This window comes from Diplotaxodon limnothrissa, linkage group LG7 (genome assembly GCF_057381915.1).
Source record: "Diplotaxodon limnothrissa isolate DT_005_m linkage group LG7, D_limnothrissa_male_GT1.1, whole genome shotgun sequence".
NCBI classification, from domain to species: domain Eukaryota; kingdom Metazoa; phylum Chordata; class Actinopteri; order Cichliformes; family Cichlidae; genus Diplotaxodon; species Diplotaxodon limnothrissa.
In genome coordinates this window covers 68,485,487-68,507,106 of record NC_140602.1, presented here as the reverse complement: position 1 = coordinate 68,507,106, position 21,620 = coordinate 68,485,487, and the positions used below count along the sequence as shown (strand labels likewise).

Sequence of the window (21,620 nt, the reverse complement as noted above, 5' to 3'; positions counted from 1 at the left end):
TGTCCTGCAGTCAATCAGAAAAGACAAAGAAAGGTCGCCAATCAGTCGCAGGTCTTACAAATACAGCCGGACAAGCATTTTGTGCCCCCAGGTTCCACTACACACCTCTCTTAGCATCGCTTTGTGCAGTTAACTCAAGACCCACCACAGCTTTGTGGGGTATTCACAGACAACCTTTGGGCCCCTAACGTCCCTGCCTGGGAGCCGGGCAGCAGTGCTTCCCTGTCAAATCTGCACAAATGGATGTCTGCTGGTGGGCACACCGACCCCATTATGCGTGTGCCAATCGCTCCAGCTGGTGGTTTAGCTGGTGCCACCAGTCGCCCCCTCACTGCATCGGGAAGCACGCCAATACACATGAGCCTCTCACCCCTCTCAGGAGCCACAAACACCCTGCCTGTCCTGCCTTGCTACTCGGTTCTTTCTAATATGACCTCAGATCAGAAGAAACTTCCCCCGTTAGCAGTGAACGACGAGAGCAGTGCCCAGTGCCACATCCTGTGTGGTACAGAACTCAGTGTGGTTGTGCACACCACAGGAGATGTGTGCATTGGGTGGGGAAGACATAGGTTCGGACAGGCTTAGCACAGCTCTGCTTGTAGCTGATGCAGAGTCAAAATGTGATGAAACCACATCTACAAAGACTGTTTTTCCAGTAATCTATACTTTATGGTGTTGATTCTTCTCACAACATGATGTGAGATGATGGGAGAGACCACGTTAATCCCTGCAGCTCGCAGCGTAAGACCGATCTCTTCAATAATTTGCTTTTGTCTTTATAAACACATTCCTATCTGTACTTTATCATCCTGCAGGGCGGAGCCTATTCTGCAGCGAATAAAGGAGGACCGGACCCGGGTGGTCTCGCCTTCATTTGACAACATCAAGTATGACACCTTTGAGATCGAGGAATACCCTCTGTCTGCTCAGGGCTTCGACTGGGAGCTGTGGTGCAGATACCTCAACCCGCCAAAGTCCTGGTGGACGCAGCACAACAACACTGCGCCTATCAGGTAAACGGGAGATGAGCTCTGAGGCTCGATAATGTAAAAAAAAATATGAGGGGGAAAAAGAAATGGTTTTATTTTATTAAAAGGAACCTCTTTATGTGAAAGAAGTCCAAGAATGTATTAATTATTAATCATTTGACTTGAAGCATATTGAAGTAGGGTTGATAAGATCACTTACTAAGCTCATTATTTTTACATTATAATTTCTCCAACACTAATCCCCATGAATAATTACGCATGTAAATTCTGCTTAGTGTAGTGTCAGTAACCCGTATAAAACCCGCGGGAAGCAATACAGCTACAGAGCAAATTAAGTGTAAGACATAAAAACGGTCTCGGTGGGCCGTTACAGTTAACATTTAAGGAGGAGAGCAGGTGCATTTTATGTCTGCTTATTTGATGTCCTGAACACCACGCACAGTCACCACGCATACCCACAGTGAATGATCTTCAGTGGCCAGGAAAGTGTTGCCAATATAACGGAGAAAGATTGCTTACGCACACCAGAGACCAGTACAGACAAACAGCCCAGTAATGACAGCAGAATTGCCTGCTCACCAATACGTGCAAAGAGGATAACATATCTGTTGTTGAGGTTTATGGCAAGTAAATCAATAATACAGTGTTTATAGATTTGGAGAAAAACAAGAGGACGTATCCTGCTCAATATTGTAATGGAGGAAGATAAATGGGCCCAATTATTTATTTCTCTATCTTCTTAAGCACTTTTGTTCAAGTGCAGATTGCTGCTGGATTTGCTCGGGAGGACCGCTTGAGAGTATTGTTACCGCTTAATGGCTTTCAGAGCAGTTTTGTTAAATCGGTATCTAATTTCTTAAGTAAACATGCGTATTGTGCTCTTCCTAGTTATCAGAAGATGATGAGTTACGGTCTGTGAGAGGCAGTGTTCGGACGCACATTGTTCCGCTGAGCTTCAGAAAATCCACCTTTGAATGCGATAATGGATACTACTACTAAAATGCAGTGAAATACAGAACAGTGCAGACATGTCTCTGGAGTGACCAATCGCGCTCCTTCGTCTGGCAGTTCGACGGACCAGTCTGGATCTGGCGGTTGCCAGGGCAACGGTACTTTTCTGACTGCACAAGTGTAAAGTTTGGTGGAGGGGGGATTACGGTGCGGGGGCTCGGCTCTTAGTTCCAGTGAAAGGAACTCTTAATGCTTCAGCACACCTGGAAGTGTTTCCTCTGCACCTCACATTTAGCACCACTGCAGATTGATAATGAGAACTCCATAGCTCAGTATTTGCTGTACGCTATAGGCTGCAAAATAAAAACAACTCTTTAACTGAATGTTGTATGAAAAAGAATGTGTTGAAAGCCGGGGGGGGGGGGGGTCTTTTTTTGGTTTCTGGCTGTTTGCCACTGTGTGTATCCACTGGGATGCAAAATTCACCCAAACAAGCTGTTTTTGCTGCGCTGCTGTATTTCATATTGATAAGAAGAGATGTGTGCGACTGACAGCATGAATACTAATAGGAGTTATTTTTCACCCCTGTTGGTTCAGTTTGATGTTGATGAAAGATTTGTGTACTCTTCCCGCCTGAATTTCCACAAAATGTCCTGAAGTAGTTGTGTTAGGTGAAGGCATCATTTTGACAGCTGCATCATTTGTGAGTATAATGCACTGCTTGGGTTTTCATGCAAGACTAAGGACTATGTTTAGAGCAGCGAATGTGCAGTGTACTTGAAAAATAGATCTGCAGGGGGCTTGATCCCCACAATTAGCCCCAGTATGAGGCTAATTGTGGATTAGGACATAGCTGTTGTATGTGGGTAGAGGAGAAGGCTTTGCATTATATTTTTTAAAGGGCCTAATGACAGTGCATTCACTTTAATATAAAGCAAGCTTCATTTTTCTGTGACCTTTTCTCTTTCCTCTCATTCTAGGAGCCCTGCTCTGATTGGCTGCTTTGTGGTCGACAGGAAATACTTTGAAGAGATTGGCCTGCTTGATGAGGGCATGGAAATTTATGGTGGAGAAAATGTGGAGCTTGGAATCAGGGTGAGACGGTCTTTATAAACTTTTTTTTATAACCAAACTGATTAATTTCTGAATACTCAAGAACTCCTTTTTGTCCAGCTTCATGGAGACCCTTACGATACAGTCCAGAATGAAACAGATGGTTTTGATTATAGTAAAAATTCGTTTTTTTAATGTATTGGGGTCAAAACTTTTGCCACACTCGCCATTTTGATGTAATCAGCAGCAGCTGCCTGACAGCTTGGTTTAACCAGACTTCTAAAAACTAGTTACTGGTGAAACATGGAGCAATGATAACCGTTATCAATCTTAAACTGACCCGTCAATTCAGTTCTGTTTTCTTTATATAGCACCAAATCACAACAAGTCACCTCAAGGTGCTTTATATTATAATGTAAAGTCCTTACAAGGATACAGCCAGCATGCATTAATAGAAAACTGTCATTTTATGAGGAAAAAGTGTCAGTTTATTTCAAAATATATTTATTTACACCTGCATAAAGTTAGGGCTGGATCAGGTGATGCTGAATTCTCCGTTAGTTATGCTACAATAGGTCTAGGCTGCTGGGGGCATCCCATGATGCACTGGGTGTTTCTTCTTCACTCAAATGTTTCTCTCTGTGTCTTTATAAAGCCTTATTAAGCTCAGGCTTTCTTCCACACTGTGTCTTTGGTGGCCCTCCCTCCCCGAGCCTGGTTTTAACAGGTTGCTCCCTGTTAAAAGGGTGTTTTTCTTGCTCATAAGGAGCTGTTAATTTTTGGACCTTTATCTTAAAATTCAAGAACAGTTGCATATACCAGTAAAACTGATTTGAATTATATCGATTGAGATCTCTGCCAGCACTTTCCATACAGTAACCTACAAACACATGTAGCGTGGGCCGCCTAACAACAGCATCAGCTGCTGTCACCATCCAACCTGAACTGTGCTAAAAGGACGGCTCGCCTAGCATACAGAAAAAAGAATGACCTTTCCTTTGATAGAGCAGCATCTTTATCGCTGACTCACCCAAACTGGCTAATTACTAATGATGTAACAACTACAAATTGTAACTTAATATGATAAAATTATATGAATATATCACATTATGGTGACAGTAACTTCCACATCTTCCAGTTTTCTTGTAGTTTCTGGCAAATTTGAGCAGCAACACATTTTATTTCATTTTCAGGCAGCCTAACTCCATCAGAACATTAAGTTACCAGAGGGACTCTATCTCTAATCGGATCTCTAGAGGCCTTGGGCTCTGCACAAGCACAGTCATCCTGAGGCTGCCAATCAGCCCCGGGAGGATGACACAGCGTTGAGGCTGAATGTATCCGGGAGCCATCGAGAGAAACTGTTGACTCAGGCTCGGTGTGGAGTGATTTACTGCAACCGTGTCTGTGTCGGGCAGGTTTGATTATCAGGCCGGGCTGGCTGATGCTGATCTGAACCACCAAGTCTAGAAAAGAATAGATAAATAAATGAAACACAGAGAGAAGTTTCTGGTTGTTACTGTACTGTGCCCTCTAAAACAGACATACAGCCCAGTTATCATTAACTTTGTCTGACTGCATCCATTTGTGATGCATTAATAGACGTTTTAAATGCCACCTTCCCCCTGGCTCCATTCTTCTAAAACAGCAGTAAAAGAAACCCACATCGGCAGCCTTCAATGAACCGTAAAAAGCTAAAGAAGGCATGCTTGGAGCTAAATGATCAGAATCGAGGGAGAAGAACTGAAAGCTGATTTGAGTTATGGTGGGACAAGCCAGCAGCAACTATGGTTTCAGAAACTGGCCCGAAATAAACTGAAATCTGTCGATTTAAATGTGTCCAATCTCCCCTTCAGAGTAATCACCTCATGCATGTTTGGACTGATTACAGCACTGCCACTATTTTTGGATCCCTCCTTGCAATCTTAACCTTTTCAGTGCTTTATTCAGTATCTATGTTTCAACAGATGAACAGAGACCTTCAGTAAAAGATCTGCTCTGCTGCCCCTGGTGGAAAAATAAGGTATTGCTTAGGTTATGGAGCTAAAGAGCTGAACAAGCAGACCTGCCAGCATCCAAGCTGACTGATGCTCCCTGTATTTGCTCGGGAATGGTGGATGTTTCCCCAGTAATTATACCCCTCCACCTGTAAACAAGAACGCAGGCGAACTGCTGTGAGTGCGACGCTACCTGTAAAGGAATGTTGGCTGGATGTTGACTACAGGAGCTGTGTTATCTCAGTCTAAACTCCAATAGGAAGAGTGCACTTATAGGAAATATTGCACCAGATTTATTAAAGGTCACAAACACAGGTGCTTCTGCAGCTCGCAGAAGTGCATTGCATATTTGTAGGTGTTGAAAAGTTAGAGAGAAAATGAAGGAACCACTCGGACAGGATTTTTTTTTTACGTTTGCAAGAGCAATTTTCAAACTTTTCAAATAATGATATTTTATGCACCTTATGTGGTTGTTAAAGTTGCTGCTTTGATAATTTGGAATGAGGAGGGAATACATGCCTAACCTTTGGCTCCTGTAGTTGCTCAGCCAGATGTTTCGAGCTGAGACGCGTCTATTTCTGCTCCTTAATACTTCTGTTTAATGTAAGAGAGCAGAGCTTAACATGGAGGACCGAGAGAGGGGGGAGTGGCTCATTACACATGCATAAAGTTACAGGGAGCAGCAGAGTTGGCAGTGTTTCAGGGTATTAGTTACATTGCTACGCAGACATTGGTTCATAATGAAAACTTCAGGCAGCAGACGTCTGTGTCTTCACACAGCAGGGCGCATGTAGAGATCTGCAGCCTCACAAATCAGCTCTCATGTAGTCTTTTCTTCTTTTTCAGGTGTGAAGTGTGTTCAAAGAATGTCGTTCAGGGGTCACTGGATTTAAGTCAGAATAAAGGGGAGTGATGCATGCATGGATCAGGATCTGGTGGCAAATCATCTTTTGGTTTCTTCTATTTGTTCCTTCAACCTTCAGATTTTAACAGTTTCCCTTTTATCAGAACCTGCTGCTGCTTCTTCAGCTGCTTCCTGAAGTGTTATTCTGAGACATGTGCATGAACCCCACAGTTACACTGCTGTGCTGGTTAGTGGATCCTCCCTCCTGAGGTCTGATTGATGGTGCAGGGCATCTTTGAAAAGAACTGGCTGACGATTTGTTTCACAGATTATTCACCCGACAAACTTTCCAGTCCAGCACACAGCGTTTTGCAGTCAGGCTTATTAGTTCCACTTAGTATATTTGGCTCTGTGCATTTTTAGAACAGCTACAACCTTATGTCATAAACACACTATGATGTCATGAATATAAATGTGTCTGGTCACTGGCTGTGTTGTGCCTTCCTTTGTCTCACGGAAGCTTTTGTGGAGGACTCGGATGTGACTCCATATGAAGCATGAATGTCAAGCCTGCTACAGGTCTGATAATGCCTTTCTCCTTAGCTCCTCACAGTGCAGAGAGCAAGAGTGCTGCTGCATCATGCAGTGAGGTTATTCTCTATTATAGAGCTCTTTTGCCATATAATTACTCTGCATAAGCCCACACTGCAGAGACAAATTGAACACCTGTTGACATTAGCACAGCGGAGAGTTGGATGGTTTATTCAGTGAAGCAGAAGTAGTGAGGGTCCCTCTGTGGGGGGATGAGCTCACTGTCGCCACCACGACCGCAGTGCACGTCTTTCTGACCCAGATCAGATGCTCCCCTCAGCCGTCGGCCGCTCTGCCCACATTACTTGTTGGCCAGTGTGCTGAAACGGGGCCAAGAGTCAGTTGCCCTCTGCAGGGTTGACAGCAACGGTGAAGCAAAATGGAGCGGTTTCAGCACACAAGCACTCCGTGTGTGGAGTTTTTTGGAACAGCTGAAAGAGCAACCAAAGGTTAGCCAGAGTATTGACATTTTATTTCTGTAGCAAACACTTCCAGTGCCACAGGACCATCTGAAGCCTGAACTCAGCAGCACGTGGAATTCTATAGAGCCCCCGCCTCGACACGCACATCATTATTCTGATGAGTTTTTTACTTCGTGGTTTTCTATAAAAACATCAGGAATGACAGGGAACGTCAATGTTTCAGCACACAGAGCTGTAGAAGCCCCTTTTTCAGATCAATGATTATGTAAATCGGCGGTGATATTTTGACAGAATCAGTTCTGCACACATGTCCCAGGGGCATTGCTCCTAATCTAACTATTTCATCATGTGTTGGTTTTGGCCCTGGGTTTAACTCAGAAAACACTCCGTTTGTTCTATTTCTATCTTCATACCAAACACAGACTACTTTTTCTTTTTTATCAGCGATTTGTTCATGCGCTCCCTCGGTTTCTGCAGAAGCTCTCCGTATCTCTGGCCTGCACGCTCCTTTTAGTGATAAAGATTGCTTTCATGAAGCCTGATCTGTGCCGTGCTGGCGTAATATTGTGCATATTTAACACTCATTGTCTCTTTTTTTTTTCTCGCTCCATCACGACGGGTGGTTGTCTTCGCTCAATGCGATTTATAATTCACAACTTGTTTATGCCTTTTGCTGCTCATTTTCTCATTAAAAACTTTTAAAAACGCAAGTCTGACAGCAAGATTTGTTCCACATTTCACCAAAGGAGACAGGCCGGGAGACAATTAGGGATGTAAATGTGCTGCGTTTTGTCTGGGTGACACCCGTACAAGTCAGCCAGACACAACTTCCCAGACAGCGGATGCACACGCACCCAAACTGCGAGTTCTCAAAGTCATAATGATGCTCTGTGATGTTTGCTGTGTAGTATTTGGCACATGACCCTGTGTTCACCCGTGAACAAAAATAACAAAGCCAAAAAAAGAAAAGACTTCTCGAAAAGATCACTGAAGACCAGATTTCTCTCCCCTTTATTTCACTCTCTTTATCTCCTCTCTTTATTCCCGCTTTATCTCCCTGTGTGTTTATCCCAGCACCTCCTCTTTTTATATCCTTTTTTGAATCTCTCCTTCTTTCATTTCCCCTTTTTCCTGATGCCATTCTCTATCTCACGCTGCACACCCACATGCTCAGAGGTAGATTGTTATACTCGAAGAATAGCTCCTTATACTCTAACCCCATGTTGTAAATCCTTTATAGAAAGTGTTGAGGTATTTCTGAAAGAAGCATGTATTATCTCTGAATTTGGCCCTGCCTGGGCGTCAGGCCAGCGCTACAGTTTCTGCTGTTGTTCTGCAGCAGCGCTTTGCTTTGGTAGGATAGAGGGAAGGAGGCTGGCCGGCAGGAGGGATTAGAACACAAATGCACAGGAGTGCAGGATTGCAATAGAGGGAACAGGAGTTTCTATTCAAATCAGCATTTCCCAGCATTTGTTTGTGAAATCCTAAGGTGCCTGCAGCTCAGTGTTGAGCAGCGCTATTGTGGAAACAATGGTACAATAATCTTCTGACCAAACGTGGCGAATTCTAGAATATTTCTGGAGAAGTGTTGCTATTTCCTGAAAGTTGGTCCACATTTGAAGCAGCTTGATTGTTGCACTTTGCTTTGTAGCTGACAGGTGGTCACTAGTGGACACTCCAAGTTCCGTTGTCTAGGTAACCCTGCGATGTATTTGCTGCCTCGCTCATACATCAGTCAGCGATGTCCTTCGCTGTTATTGGCAGTGGTTTGAATTGGACCCCTGAAAAAAAGTTAATATGAGTGGAGTTGATGTTGAGAAGGAAGAGCTCAAAGTAGCTAAAGTACCAGCAGAGATGGCCTTTGCTTCTCTCCTACTGACCCGTGATCCATGTAATTCCTTCACCTTTGAGACGGTGCACATCGCATCATACTCTGAAACTCACCGGAGGGCAAAGTAGTAAACATTTAGATATGCAGCTGTGGGCCGAAACACTAATAAAATACCTGTAGCTGGTGAAAGATGTTCGATTATTCCACATCAAAGCATTGTTTGAGTACTGTATCGACTTCGTTGTCAGGAAGGTTTTGTTTAGCACTGACAGTCAGTGTTTAACCGCTGCAAGATGTTAACAACAGCCGTGCAGAAGTTCTAGCTGCAGTAACATTTTGTCAACGTGCATATTTTTGCTTGGTGTAACAGGCCAGTGGGGTTAGCCTTTAAACATGACTTATTATGATCCTTTCTAACACCAGGTTTTTATTTTCACGATCAAGAGCAAAAATACTAAAGTCTGCAATAAACAACACATTTAGAATAAAAGTGCTGCAGGCGCCTGATGAAGACCTTGCACGATGAGGTGAGGAACTTTATATATTTACGACAGTGATGAAAAAAGAAGTTGGATTAAAACAGTACAAGACTCACATTGTGTAAGAGAAAATTGCAAGTTGCATTAATAAATCATAAATACTCTCTAAATATGAGAATAACAGCTGCATGGAGGTATGATACAAATATGTTTGGGGTCTGACAGAACGAAGAGTTATTATACAGCTTTGAAGAGAATGGTAGTGTTCTTTATGGCAGCGAGGTGGAGTCTGAGGGAGAACAGAGACTAGATGCACTCGCTACCACAGACATAAACATCTCTGACATCTTGCTGCACATATTAAAGGCTCTGAGCTTCCTTAGTTACTTTAGTTCAGTGAGTTTTGCAGCATGCATGTATGCACAGCTCTCTGAAGCTCCCACCACAGCATCTCAGTCAGGCTGAGGTCTGTACTCTGGACCACTGCAGCACCTGGATACTTTTCTGTTGGACACTTGATGATGTGCTTGGGATCTTTGTCCTGTTGACCCAGTTTGGTCCAACCTTTAGCTTTTGGACAGATGGCCTCACATCTGACTCTAGAAGAATCCTCATGCCTCCACCACGCTGCTGACAGCTGGTATGAGATGTGCTGTGTTTCTTTTTCTCCAAATGTGCTGCTGTGCATGATGGACTAACATCTCCACTTTGGTCTCTGTCCAAAGGACATTGTTGCAGGAGTCTTGTGGTTTGTTCAGATGCAGCTTTCCAGGCCTAAGCTGTGCTGCTGTGTTCTTTTTAAAGAGAAGAGGCCCTGATAGCCCTTCCAAACCAGCCATGTCTGTCATGAACTTGAGCCTTTAACATGTTAACTGTGGCTTGTCTGAATCGTGAGTAGTGGAAGCAGGAAGATAATGCTTAGCTTTTCAGGCACTGCTTCTGCATTTTTAGTTTTTATTCTGATAAATAATAATACGGTATAATATCCCACGTGTAGCTGTACTTCTGAGGTTGTATTTACCTAATTTTAGAACCTGCTGAGGGTGTGAAGTTTGTATTTATTATCTCCTCACACAGAAAACCTTTGAATCCAAATACACTTTTTTCCATTACCGTATATGGCACAAAAGAAGGAAGAATCCAAACATGAGTTTTCTATGATGTGCTACCTCACACACACACCAAATATTGTTTTACTAAAACATGTATGACTTGAAATAACATTTGTCACATGTGTCATGAGCCTGGCTAGTCCTACATAGGCATGTAGGACAGCTTCCACTGTCAAACAAGTGCAGACAGATGAAAATAGCAGCATCTGGGTAGGCATCACCACCTACCTTTCTATTCATGCTAATTCCATCAGCCAGGCTCAGTTTCAGCAGGTTTTAATCCCCTATTCAGAGGACACAGGTTTAACTGGCAGTAACCTGGCAGGTGCTGAAAATATCTCTACCTTTTTTGGGAGTCCCCACAGTCCTCACATGTCAGAATTTACATTTGTGTGTGTGTGTGTGTGTGTGTGTGTGTGTGTGTGTGTGTGTGTGTGTGTGTGTGTGTGTGTGTGTGTGTGTGTGTGTGTGTAACAAAGGTGTGGCAGTGCGGTGGCAGTGTAGAGGTCCTGCCCTGCTCTCGGATCGCCCACATCGAGCGTGCCCACAAACCCTACACGGAGAACCTGACGGCTCACGTTCGCCGCAATGCTCTGAGGGTGGCTGAGGTCTGGATGGACCAGTACAAGAGTCACGTCTACATGGCCTGGAACGTTCCACTGCAGGTAAACACACTGCACTCACTGTGTGTGTGTGTGTGTGTGTGTGTGTGTGTGTGTGTGTGTGGTGCTTCTTCTCCCTGTGCGGGGGTGTTATTGTGGACATGTTTATTTGTGTTCAGGGGTTGTGTTACAGATTTTCTAGCAGCCATGAATGCCACCATGGAGATCCACTAGAAAGTCAGTGGCACATAAATAACAAGCAAATGCATCTCTGAAGGATTGTTGTTGTGCAAGCATATGCTGTTTATAAAAGATGGAGCTACATTTTCGCTGTGGATTTTGGACAATTCTTAGCATGTTACAGTGGGGCAAAAAAGTATTTAGTCAGCCACCGATTGTGCAAGTTCCCCCACCTAAAATGATGACAGAGGTCAGTAATTTGCACCAGAGGTACACTTCAACTGTGAGAGACAGAATGTGAAAAAAAAATCCATGAATCCACATGGTAGGATTTGTAAAGAATTTATTGGTAAATCAGGGTGGAAAATAAGTATTTGGTCAATAACAAAAATACAACTCAATACTTTGTAACATAACCTTTGTTGGCAATAACAGAGGTCAAACGTTTACTATAGGTCTTTACCAGGTTTGCACACACAGTAGCTGGTATTTTGGCCCATTCCTCCATGCAGATCTTCTCGAGAGCAGTGATGTTTTGGGGCTGTCGCCGAGCAACACGGACTTTCAACTCCCGCCACAGATTTTCTATGGGGTTGAGGTCTGGAGACTGGCTAGGCCACTCCAGGACTTTCAAATGCTTCTTACGGAGCCACTCCTTTGTTGCCCGGGCGGTGTGTTTTGGATCATTGTCATGTTGGAAGACCCAGCCTCGTTTCATCTTCAAAGTTCTCACTGATGGAAGGAGGTTTTGGCTCAAAATCTCACGATACATGGCCCCATTCATTCTGTCCTTAACACGGATCAGTCGTCCTGTCCCCTTGGCAGAAAAACAGCCCCATAGCATGATGTTTCCACCCCCATGCTTCACAGTAGGTATGGTGTTCTTGGGATGCAACTCAGTATTCTTCTTCCTCCAAACACGACGAGTTGAGTTTATACCAAAAAGTTCTACTTTGGTTTCATCTGACCACATGACATTCTCCCAATCCTCTGCTGTATCATCCATGTGCTCTCTGGCAAACTTCAGACGGGCCTGGACATGCACTGGCTTCAGCAGCGGAACACGTCTGGCACTGCGGGATTTGATTCCCTGCCGTTGTAGTGTGTTACTGATGGTGACCTTTGTTACTTTGGTCCCAGCTCTCTGCAGGTCATTCACCAGGTCCCCCCGTGTGGTTCTGGGATCTTTGCTCACCGTTCTCATGATCATTTTGACCCCACGGGATGAGATCTTGCGTGGAGCCCCAGATCGAGGGAGATTATCAGTGGTCTTGTATGTCTTCCATTTTCTGATGATTGCTCCCACAGTTGATTTTTTCACACCAAGCTGCTTGCCTATTGTAGATTCACTCTTCCCAGTCTGGTGCAGGTCTACAATACTTTTCCTGGTGTCCTTCGAAAGCTCTTTGGTCTTGGCCATGGCGGAGTTTGGAGTCTGACTGTTTGAGGCTGTGGACAGGTGTCTTTTATACAGATGATGAGTTCAAACAGGTGCCATTCATACAGGTAACGAGTGGGGGACAGAAAAGCTTCTTACAGAAGACGTTACAGGTCTGTGAGAGCCAGAGATTTTCCTTGTTTGAGGTGACCAAATACTTATTTTCCACCCTGATTTAAGAATAAATTCTTTACAAATCCTACCATGTGAATTCATGGATTTTTTTTTCACATTCTGTCTCTCACAGTTGAAGTGTACCTCTGGTGCAAATTACTGACCTCTGTCATCATTTTAAGTGGGGGAACTTGCACAATCGGTGGCTGACTAAATACTTTTTTGCCCCACTGTAGTTGTATGTGTGATGAAAGTTAGATAAAATAATTGAGCGTTAACTTACCAGATGACACTAGAGAGCTTGGTTATTTATTCTGTGTCAAGCTCCATCATACCGTTTCATGTCGTAACGTTGCACGTTTTAGCATTGAGATCGATTTGCTTTTGGACCCACCCTCAAGCGGTCATTAGAGGTACTACCGTTTTTGTCACTTCCTGTTTGTTTACATTTTCAGATGACAAGTCATTTGAATACTGTATAACAAAGATCTACAGTGTGTTTCTTAACCAGGTTTAGCTGACCTATCAAAACCTAACCAAACCCTCATAATCCCAAAAAGTTCACACTAGTTCAGCCTTTTAGTATCCATGTTTCAACCACGTGTGTTCAGGTCTAATGCGAAGTCAGACTCATATCTGAGTGATCGCATATATATATATATATATATATATATATATATATATATATATATATATTAGGGGTGCAACGATACACAAAATTCACGGTTCGGTTCGGTTCGATACTTTGGTGTCACGGTTCGATATTTTTTCGATACAAAAAATGTTCATGCATTTTTAATTTGTCATTTATTAAAATTATAAATATATATTTTAACTCAAAAGTACAGTTTTTAAATTTAACCCTAACCCTTGTGCGCGTTTTTTATTTTGACAGCGAATGCGCACCTGCGGACCACATATGTGCAGCCCTGGTTATTTAGCTCGTCATATTGCAGCCACAGAAATTATTTTGTCCATGAAACCATAAAGCTGCACTTTCTTTTTGCCTTATAGTCTCATTTGTCATAACTTTTCCGTTTTGTGGTAAGCTTTTCTTTGGCTGTCACTTCTTCACCCTGACCCGTCTTATTTGGCTCAGCAGAACTAAAATATATATCCTGCCGCACTCACATAAGCTCAGCGATTCTCTGCGCGATCAACCTCTCACATGTTTAAGCTGCGGGAGATTTCACTTGTCATGTTTGCATAGTAAGCTAACGATTAATAAGACGATGTCAGAGGAATTGGTGCACAAATTATCATCACTCACAGATCAGTACTGTCGCTCTCTATACACAGTTCGCAAGATTGCAAAGTGAAAGCAAAAAAACAAGCGCAAATTCAAACGCGACTTCAATATGTCACATATTGACAGTGGCTCACCGATGCCAATGACATAATTACCCAGCTACATTTCCGAAAGAATGCAAAAGCATTGACATATATTTTTCCTTCCTACGATAGGCCGACGGGCAGAGTAGCCCGTCTGAAAAAAATCGCTAGCCCCAGGACGTCGGGCTAGCGATATTGCAAGCCCTGTATCTGATTGAGGAATCACTCATCTTTGGAAAAGAGAGTTTATTACAGAGAAATGGCTCTTTCCAAAATAAAAGCTATACTATCCGCTTCTTCTGGGCTATATTCTCAGCAGCATAAGGAGAATCATGTGCTAACAGCTGTCTAAATGACTCGGCTAAAGTTAGTAGCATGCTAACGAGCTACCGCCGATCGCCCCGTGCATGGGGCTAGACGGCCAACACGTTAACGAGCTAACTGCGCTAACACACTAGTTCACACCAATGTAATTGAGCATTGCATGGCACATCCAACATACTGTTTTACTTTAGTCCATGACTCGCTTACCTTCAGGGTCATACGTCACATGAAAACCAAAATAATTCCAAACGCCAGATCTGAATGAGGTTCAATTTGCCTGTTGCAAGGAGAGCTTAACTTCTGTCTCGCTAGCTTGCCCTGCGCTCTTCCTTCTGACTATGCTGTCTGTATTGAGCGCTCAGTGGATCTGCGCTCGACAGTGCAGCCTAGGCGGAGTAGTCGAACGCAGATTCACTGAGCGCTCAACACAGACAGCGTCGTCAGAAGGAAAGTTGATAAAATAAATTACAAATGTTGTATTGTTCGATACATATGCGTACCGAACCGAAAGCACTGTATCGAACGGTTCAATATCGATACGAATATCGTTGCACCCCTAATATATATATATATATATATATATATATATATATATATATATATAACTCACCCAAAGTAGTCCTTCAGTTCATAGCTAGTTTCATTATAAGCCTGTAGATCGCTCTTGTCTTCCAGTTTGCTCGAGCCCGGCAATAGCTCTTCTCTGATATTGTTTTTTGTATGAGCACAGTGTTGCAGACCAGATTTACAGTGATTCAATGCAGATCAACCAGTAGATGCTCAAATTTGTAGGACCAAGAACAATTTATGTCTGTAGGGTAAATTTCCTCTTGGCAGGAAAACAATCTTTCGGGAACATTTCACATACTTTTTATGTAGATTCTGCTTTAACATCTCTGTTTAATTTCAGCCGTTCCTCACTGAGTATCGCACTCTGTGAGGCTCCTTTTTAAACATTCCTTGCTGTTCTTCTGCTCAGTTATCATTTCCGACTCTTTCATTGCCATTCCAAGGATGTAGTAGTGCTCAAAGGACGCAGACGCCTGAATTCTGCACGTGTTTTTATTTATTGCTACGTCGAATGTAAGAAAATTGAAGCTCTTTTTGTATTTATCGTGTTGCTCGAGGTCATTGGGTGGCAGTAAAATGCTCAGCATGTAAAACTTGGATCTGTGTGTGTTTATTTCCTTGCCTAGAACTCAGGAATAGACATCGGGGACATTTCAAAGAGGAAGGCCCTGCGGTCAAGACTCCGCTGTCGACCGTTCAGCTGGTTCCTCTCCAACATCTACCCTGAGCTCCGATCCTACAGCGACACAGTTGCGTATGGCGTGGTGAGTTCCTGTGATCGACCTGCATTTCCGTCTTTGCCTATGTTGACATCCAGAATTAAGGGTTTATTCATTAATGAGTTCCCACTGGTTTCTGAATAATTCCCAAATCAGAACGTTATGTATTCCTGGGTATTTGTAGTCTTTGTGAAACAGTTGGCCCTGCAGTCGACTGGCAGCCTGTTGAACCCCACACAGCCCATGAGAGCTGTAGGCATTTTCTTTCTGTTCTAGTTTAAAACCTCTGTTTCTCGTACATTTATAGCTTTCCAAACATTTCCTGATGCTCCAGTGCTTCTGTTTTTTCTTTTGTTCCTCACTGATGTCCTCATGTATGACCCTGGGGCTGTTTCATGGACTTTTGCCTTCTTATACACGACCACTACCAGTTTAGGATTTGGGATTCGCATCCAATACGATTGATACTTCTTTTCATGTTTTGGTGTAAAATAAAGATATTAGAGTGATTAAAGTCTGGATTTGAGTTGCTAGAAGTGATGGGGGGTTTCTCACCACGTGGTCTGTATATCAGTGCCTCTGCTAAATTATTTTGATTCCCTGTGGTGACAAAATATACCCTCTACCCAAAATGATTCATCTGGAAATGGTCACAAATGGACTTTCACAGTTAGGTCTTGTGCTCCTGCGAGTGTGCGCCTCTTATTTTGAGTTTTGTTCAGATTCTTCATGTCGATGCTTTTTAGAAATAACCTAAAATAGAAACAATACCCACCCTGTTATCGTCGTATCATAAACACCTCTTCATGACTTCCTGTAACTTTCCAGCTGCAAAAACACAACTTTTCTGTTAACCCTCAGTGCAATTGCACACGCACACTCACTTTAAATAACAGCAGCAGGTATGGAGAAGGTGAACTTTTTTTCTACCACTTAACTTCTGCATGACTATAACTCTCATCATCTAACGTCCGTGGGAGGATTTTGCATAATTGAAAAATGACAGTAATCTGTTGAAAGCGGAGCAGAATTATCCCCCTGCTCTGACTGCTCCTGCTGATAGAGGAAGAAAATGACTAATTTGGGACCAATTCCACTTACTAACCATTTAATGTCATTTTTAATTGAGATCTCAGTCACCCTTTAACCCATAAAATCTTTAAAACTTATAACTGGCAGGGATAGCTCAGTAGGTAAAGTGGTCGCCCCATGATCGGAAGGTCGGCGGTTCGAATCCACCTAACGGCTACCCTGAGGTACCCCTGAGCAAGGTACCGTCCCTACACACTGCTCCCCGGGCGCCTGCTTAGTGGGCTGCCCACTGCTTCACTGAGTGAATGGGTCAAATGCAGAGAAAAACAAGTAATTTCCCCATGGGGATCAATAAAGTATCCATTATTATTATTATTATTATTATAACTGGATTCTAGCTTGGGTAGACATCCAGTTTCTGCATTGATGAAAAAACCAAAACTTTTGCCACATTGTAACTTAAGTGTACCGAGGCATGGACTTCACTAGACCCCTGAAGGTGTGCTGTGGTATCTGGCACCAAGATGTTAGCAGCAGATCCTTTAAGTCCTCCGTGGATCGGACTTGTTTGGACTGAGATCTGGTGAAACCCCTCAAACCCGTTTTTGTGCTCCTCAAACCGTTCCTGAACCATCTTTGCTTCGTGGCAGATGGCATCCTGACTGGTGCCAATAAACTGTGATGCTCTGTGTATTCTGACACCTTTACATTTTTCAGCAGTTTCAGCTTTAGTAGCTTGTCTGCTGGGTCAAACCAGAGGGGACAGCTGTCACTTCCACATGCATGAAAGAGCCTTTGCCACCCATGACCCTGTCGCTGGTTCACCCCTGTTCCTTCCTTGGACCGCTTTTCATGACCCCTGCAGATGGAAACACCCCACAAATCTGCAGTTTTAGAGATTTGTCCCTTTTTCAAACCTCCTCAGATCCTCATGTTTGCCCATTTTTCCTCCATAAAAACAACTTTGAGGACAGAATGTTCACTTGCTCCCTAATATACATATCCAACCCACTAACAGGTCCTGTGCTGAAGAGATAATCAGTGGTATTCACTTCACCTGTCAGTGGCCACAGTGTTACACCTGATTGGTGTCGTGTAGAACAAAGAGCAAGACAGCCCATTTAGGAACAGATTCTCAGACATGAGATGGAAACATGACACTTGTAAGGGTTAAAAAAAAAGATACAGCTAGATGATGAACCTGGTAACAAAATGTGGGTACAAAGTAACCCGCATAACCTCCAGGTTATTTTGACCGTATCCCACCAGGTGATATGATTATTCAAGCTTTGCCCAAAATTCACTTTCTTGAGTTTTTCTGAATGATAGGAAATCAGATAAAATGTCCACAGTATCAGTGCATGCTTCTGTTACTCTGAAATAATAATAACTCGTAAACTGAAATGAGGTTTGGTCTTCAGATTGTGGGCCCTATTCGAGGAAGCAGGTAAAACAATCTTTGAGTTTAAAAATCAACTCAGAGCCGCCAGAACAGCTGATCAGAGTTGCTCCAATCAGCTCTGGGAATGTTCACCCTGAATATGAACACGTGCCAGTGCTGACTGTTTATATTAAAAAACAGGAAGTTTAAAAAGGTTCATTTCGATTAGCTCCGTTGTCATGACAGACAGAATAAAACTTTGATACTAAATATATAATTTGTTAGAACATTTGTTGTCATTTATCCAAATGTAATTTTGATTAAATGAAGCTGGAATCTTATTTTTCTTCTTGATTTTTAATCTAATTACTCAGCTGTGACCCGACAGGAGAGACGGTCTGTGACGTTATTATCCTCAAGACAGTGTTTAATGAATAAAAACTGTTTTTTCTATAGTTAATGATCATTTCTATGTTTCAATAATTTTTTAGTAAAAGCTTAATCTACTGATGAAATGTAACAACCTCACTTTTTTTGCTATTACTGGATAAAACCTCTGATCTAATGTTCTCCAGTTGAGTCATGGTTTCAGATTCCTGAAAAAAAACAAAGCAGGGCAACTTTCCAGGTTTTTTTCATCTAAAGTTTTATCATTAAAAAGAAGCACATTATAAGAACTGCTTCATTTTTTATATATATTGCATAAATTAGTATAGCTTAGATCAAAGGAGCCTTTTTAAACAAAGGAACAAATCACGTCAGGGAAATGAAGCCATTATGATTCAGACGGGATGAGCTGGGAAACGACCAGAGCTGAACCGGATCTGGTCTGAATCCGTGATCCGTATTCATTTTGGATCCCTCCTGCTGGGCCAGTGGACTCGGGTTTGCAGAGTGCATGACTGAACTTCAATCTGTGAACAAATATTACTACACTGTTCAGGACAGACTATGTTTAGCCGCATGCAAAAAGTCACTTTAAATATTTTTAGTTCAGTTTCATTGATCAGTTTCATCGATGATGCTGGTGTGAAACTGATTTGGTTCCAGGTTTGTGGAAGAGCCTGGACGTGATTTTCAGGCCAGGAAATTTCAAGTGGATATCCATTTGCACCTATGAAGTGTACTACATGAATACTATAATTGCTGTATAAACAAATAGCTGATTTGGAGGGGGTCAGGTGGGAGGCACTCACTGATTTTCTGTGGAATCACCCAAAAAGGAAACCACCAGGTTGAAGCCTCTTATTTTCAGGCATATGGGACATGCTTGTTCTCATCTCGTGGGAGAGCTACAGGTGTAAGTTCTCTCTTTTATTTTATTTTTCAAATAACTTTGATTGTCTGCAAGCTGGATGCAAACAATTTTTGTTTTCCCACCTGTAGTTAAATAAAACCTTTCAGTTTTATTCCGTCTCTGTGGAACATCAATTCTGTCGCTGAATAGAAGAAAAGAGTTATGTGTTGATAGATGTGTGGGGGGTGGGGTGGGGTGGAGGGGCGGCTGGGTGGGGGGCAGACATTAGCGGCAGCAATTGAATCTCCAGTTCTGAAAGCAGCCTCCGCATCACCTCTTGTGCTGTTGTTCGATAAACACTTCAATCACAATGTGGGCCGGATGGAGTTATTTGTTGACACTACTGAGCACGTGCGGGGCTTGGCTTCGAGCGTGTCAGAGGAAAGCGTTGCCACGGTGACATGTGAGAGATGTAGATAGGAAGGTTTCATATTTGCCAAAAAAAAACAATATCTTGCGGGAGGTAGCAGTTGGAGAGAGCGCGACATGCGTTCTGATGTGACAACCATCTGTTTACACACTCATCTCTTATTTAGCATGAAGTCAAAGCTACAAGAACACACAGCTCACACAAGGCAAGCACTGAACACAGCACAGACAGTGCTTTGTCAAGAAGCCGTGCTTAAAGAAGGGAAACGGAGAGAAATTCAATTGGAAATGAATCTGGAAGAAGTCAGGCGAGAGCCACAACAGAGGAGTTACAGCCGTCTGTTAAACACGGTGGAGCATCTGTTATGGTTCGGGCTGCGTTTCAGCCGGTGGTGTCGCATGTCTTTGTTAAAATCAATGGAATTATGAAGAAAAATGCATGACAGCGATCCCAAACACACTGCAGGTGCAGTAAGAGCACACCTGGAGATAAAAACACAGAGTGGAACAGCATCAGCCGTGGATCGGACCGCGACATTATTGAAGCAGTGTGGGAACATCTTGCAGGAGAAATGTTAGCCAACATCCAAAGAAGGGCTTTGAATGTTCTTCAAGAAGCCTGGAGAACTTTTCCTGAAGACCACTCAGAGAAATGAAGGAAAGGCCACCTCAGACTGTGCTGAAGAAAAAAGGTGATCGCACCAAAGCTTGACTTTTAAGCTCTTTGTTGCCTTATTTACTTAATTTCCATTCATGTTGACATGTTTTACCAAATCGCTGCTTCTATTTCCCACTCATGAAATATAAAGAATGGTTTTCTCTGACTTCTACACTGTATTATATGTTAGAGACCTTTAACCTCTGAAAATAACGTAAACTAAACTAAAATTTTAGATGTTATGGAGTGCAAAGGGGCATAGCATGGGAATACAAGTGCATCAAAAATTGCCTTCATGAGTGAAATGGCCCCTGATGTGATGCCTCCTGGACTCGAGAGCACGGCCTGATTGATGGAAGAGTTATCAGCTGGTGGAGTCCAGACTGATGTATCTCAACAACTATTAAATCCTCCTGCTTCCTTACCTCCACTGAGCAAAACACTGAATCATCCGGTGTCATCGCAGCCACCGGCTGTGTAATCGAGCCTGACCTCTGACCCTCTATGAAATGGGACAAAAGTAAAAACGAAATTCCCTCAGGGGATCGATAAAAAATCAAATTATTGCAGCGCTGTGATACGTCCAAAAGCAGCGTGAGATATTGGGAAACAGAAAGCTTCACTCAGCCTCCAATAATGGATCAAAAACACACTGAAACCTCCACAGGACTGTCTCTGACGTGATGCAGAGGAGCGCAGAGAGGCGATGGGTTGCATTAAGTAAACCAAGGCAGAGATGCGATCCATGATCCCGATGAACGGCGGGTTCTGTAGGTTGGCTGAGGCCAGCTGTGCTGCAAGTGGAGAAAATAAACTGTCGGAAATGAAAGTTTTGCCTGTCTGTCATTCATCATAAACTCCAAATGCTTCAGCTTTGAGACTCGGTTTGGTGTGAATGTGGACCCATCGAGCCGTTTCATTCAACTTTCAAAAGTAATGTTTGTATTTTGCCAACGTTAATGATGAATAAACCTGGAGCCGACCAAACTCAGACCAGAGCTTGAATACATACAGAGACATTTCTATTCAAATCCGCTCTTTTTAGAGATTAACAGCCAGGTTTCCTCAACGTGTGCATTCGTATCACATCAGTCCTCATGACGCTGCGGTTATCACTGTTATCAGAGCTCTGCTGGTGAATATTTTACTTCAGATAATAAACAGTTTGTTGTGTGGAATGTGCAGGAATGGAAAATTTAGATAAACGTCACCCAAACTGAAGATGTTATCAAAAAAAGGTAAAAAACATCTCAGAAAACATGGAGAACTTAGAGACCTGAGTTATTAGCTTATGTTTTAAGAAACATCGTTTTTGGTAAAAATTAAGAAACTTAA

The 21,620-nt window shown here is 42.9% G+C and overlaps 1 protein-coding gene across 1 annotated transcript in view; it reads left to right on the top strand.

Moving 5' to 3' along the window:
- Positions 1-21,620, top strand: part of galnt18a (UDP-N-acetyl-alpha-D-galactosamine:polypeptide N-acetylgalactosaminyltransferase 18a) — a 197,058-nt gene that overhangs the window by 135,284 nt on the left and 40,154 nt on the right. Inside the window, exons 5-8 of the mRNA XM_085360204.1 lie at positions 816-1,013; positions 2,921-3,035; positions 10,749-10,934; positions 15,456-15,593. Coding sequence (XP_085216330.1) covers positions 816-1,013; positions 2,921-3,035; positions 10,749-10,934; positions 15,456-15,593 — 637 coding nt within the window. The remainder of the gene's footprint in view (positions 1-815; positions 1,014-2,920; positions 3,036-10,748; positions 10,935-15,455; positions 15,594-21,620) is intronic.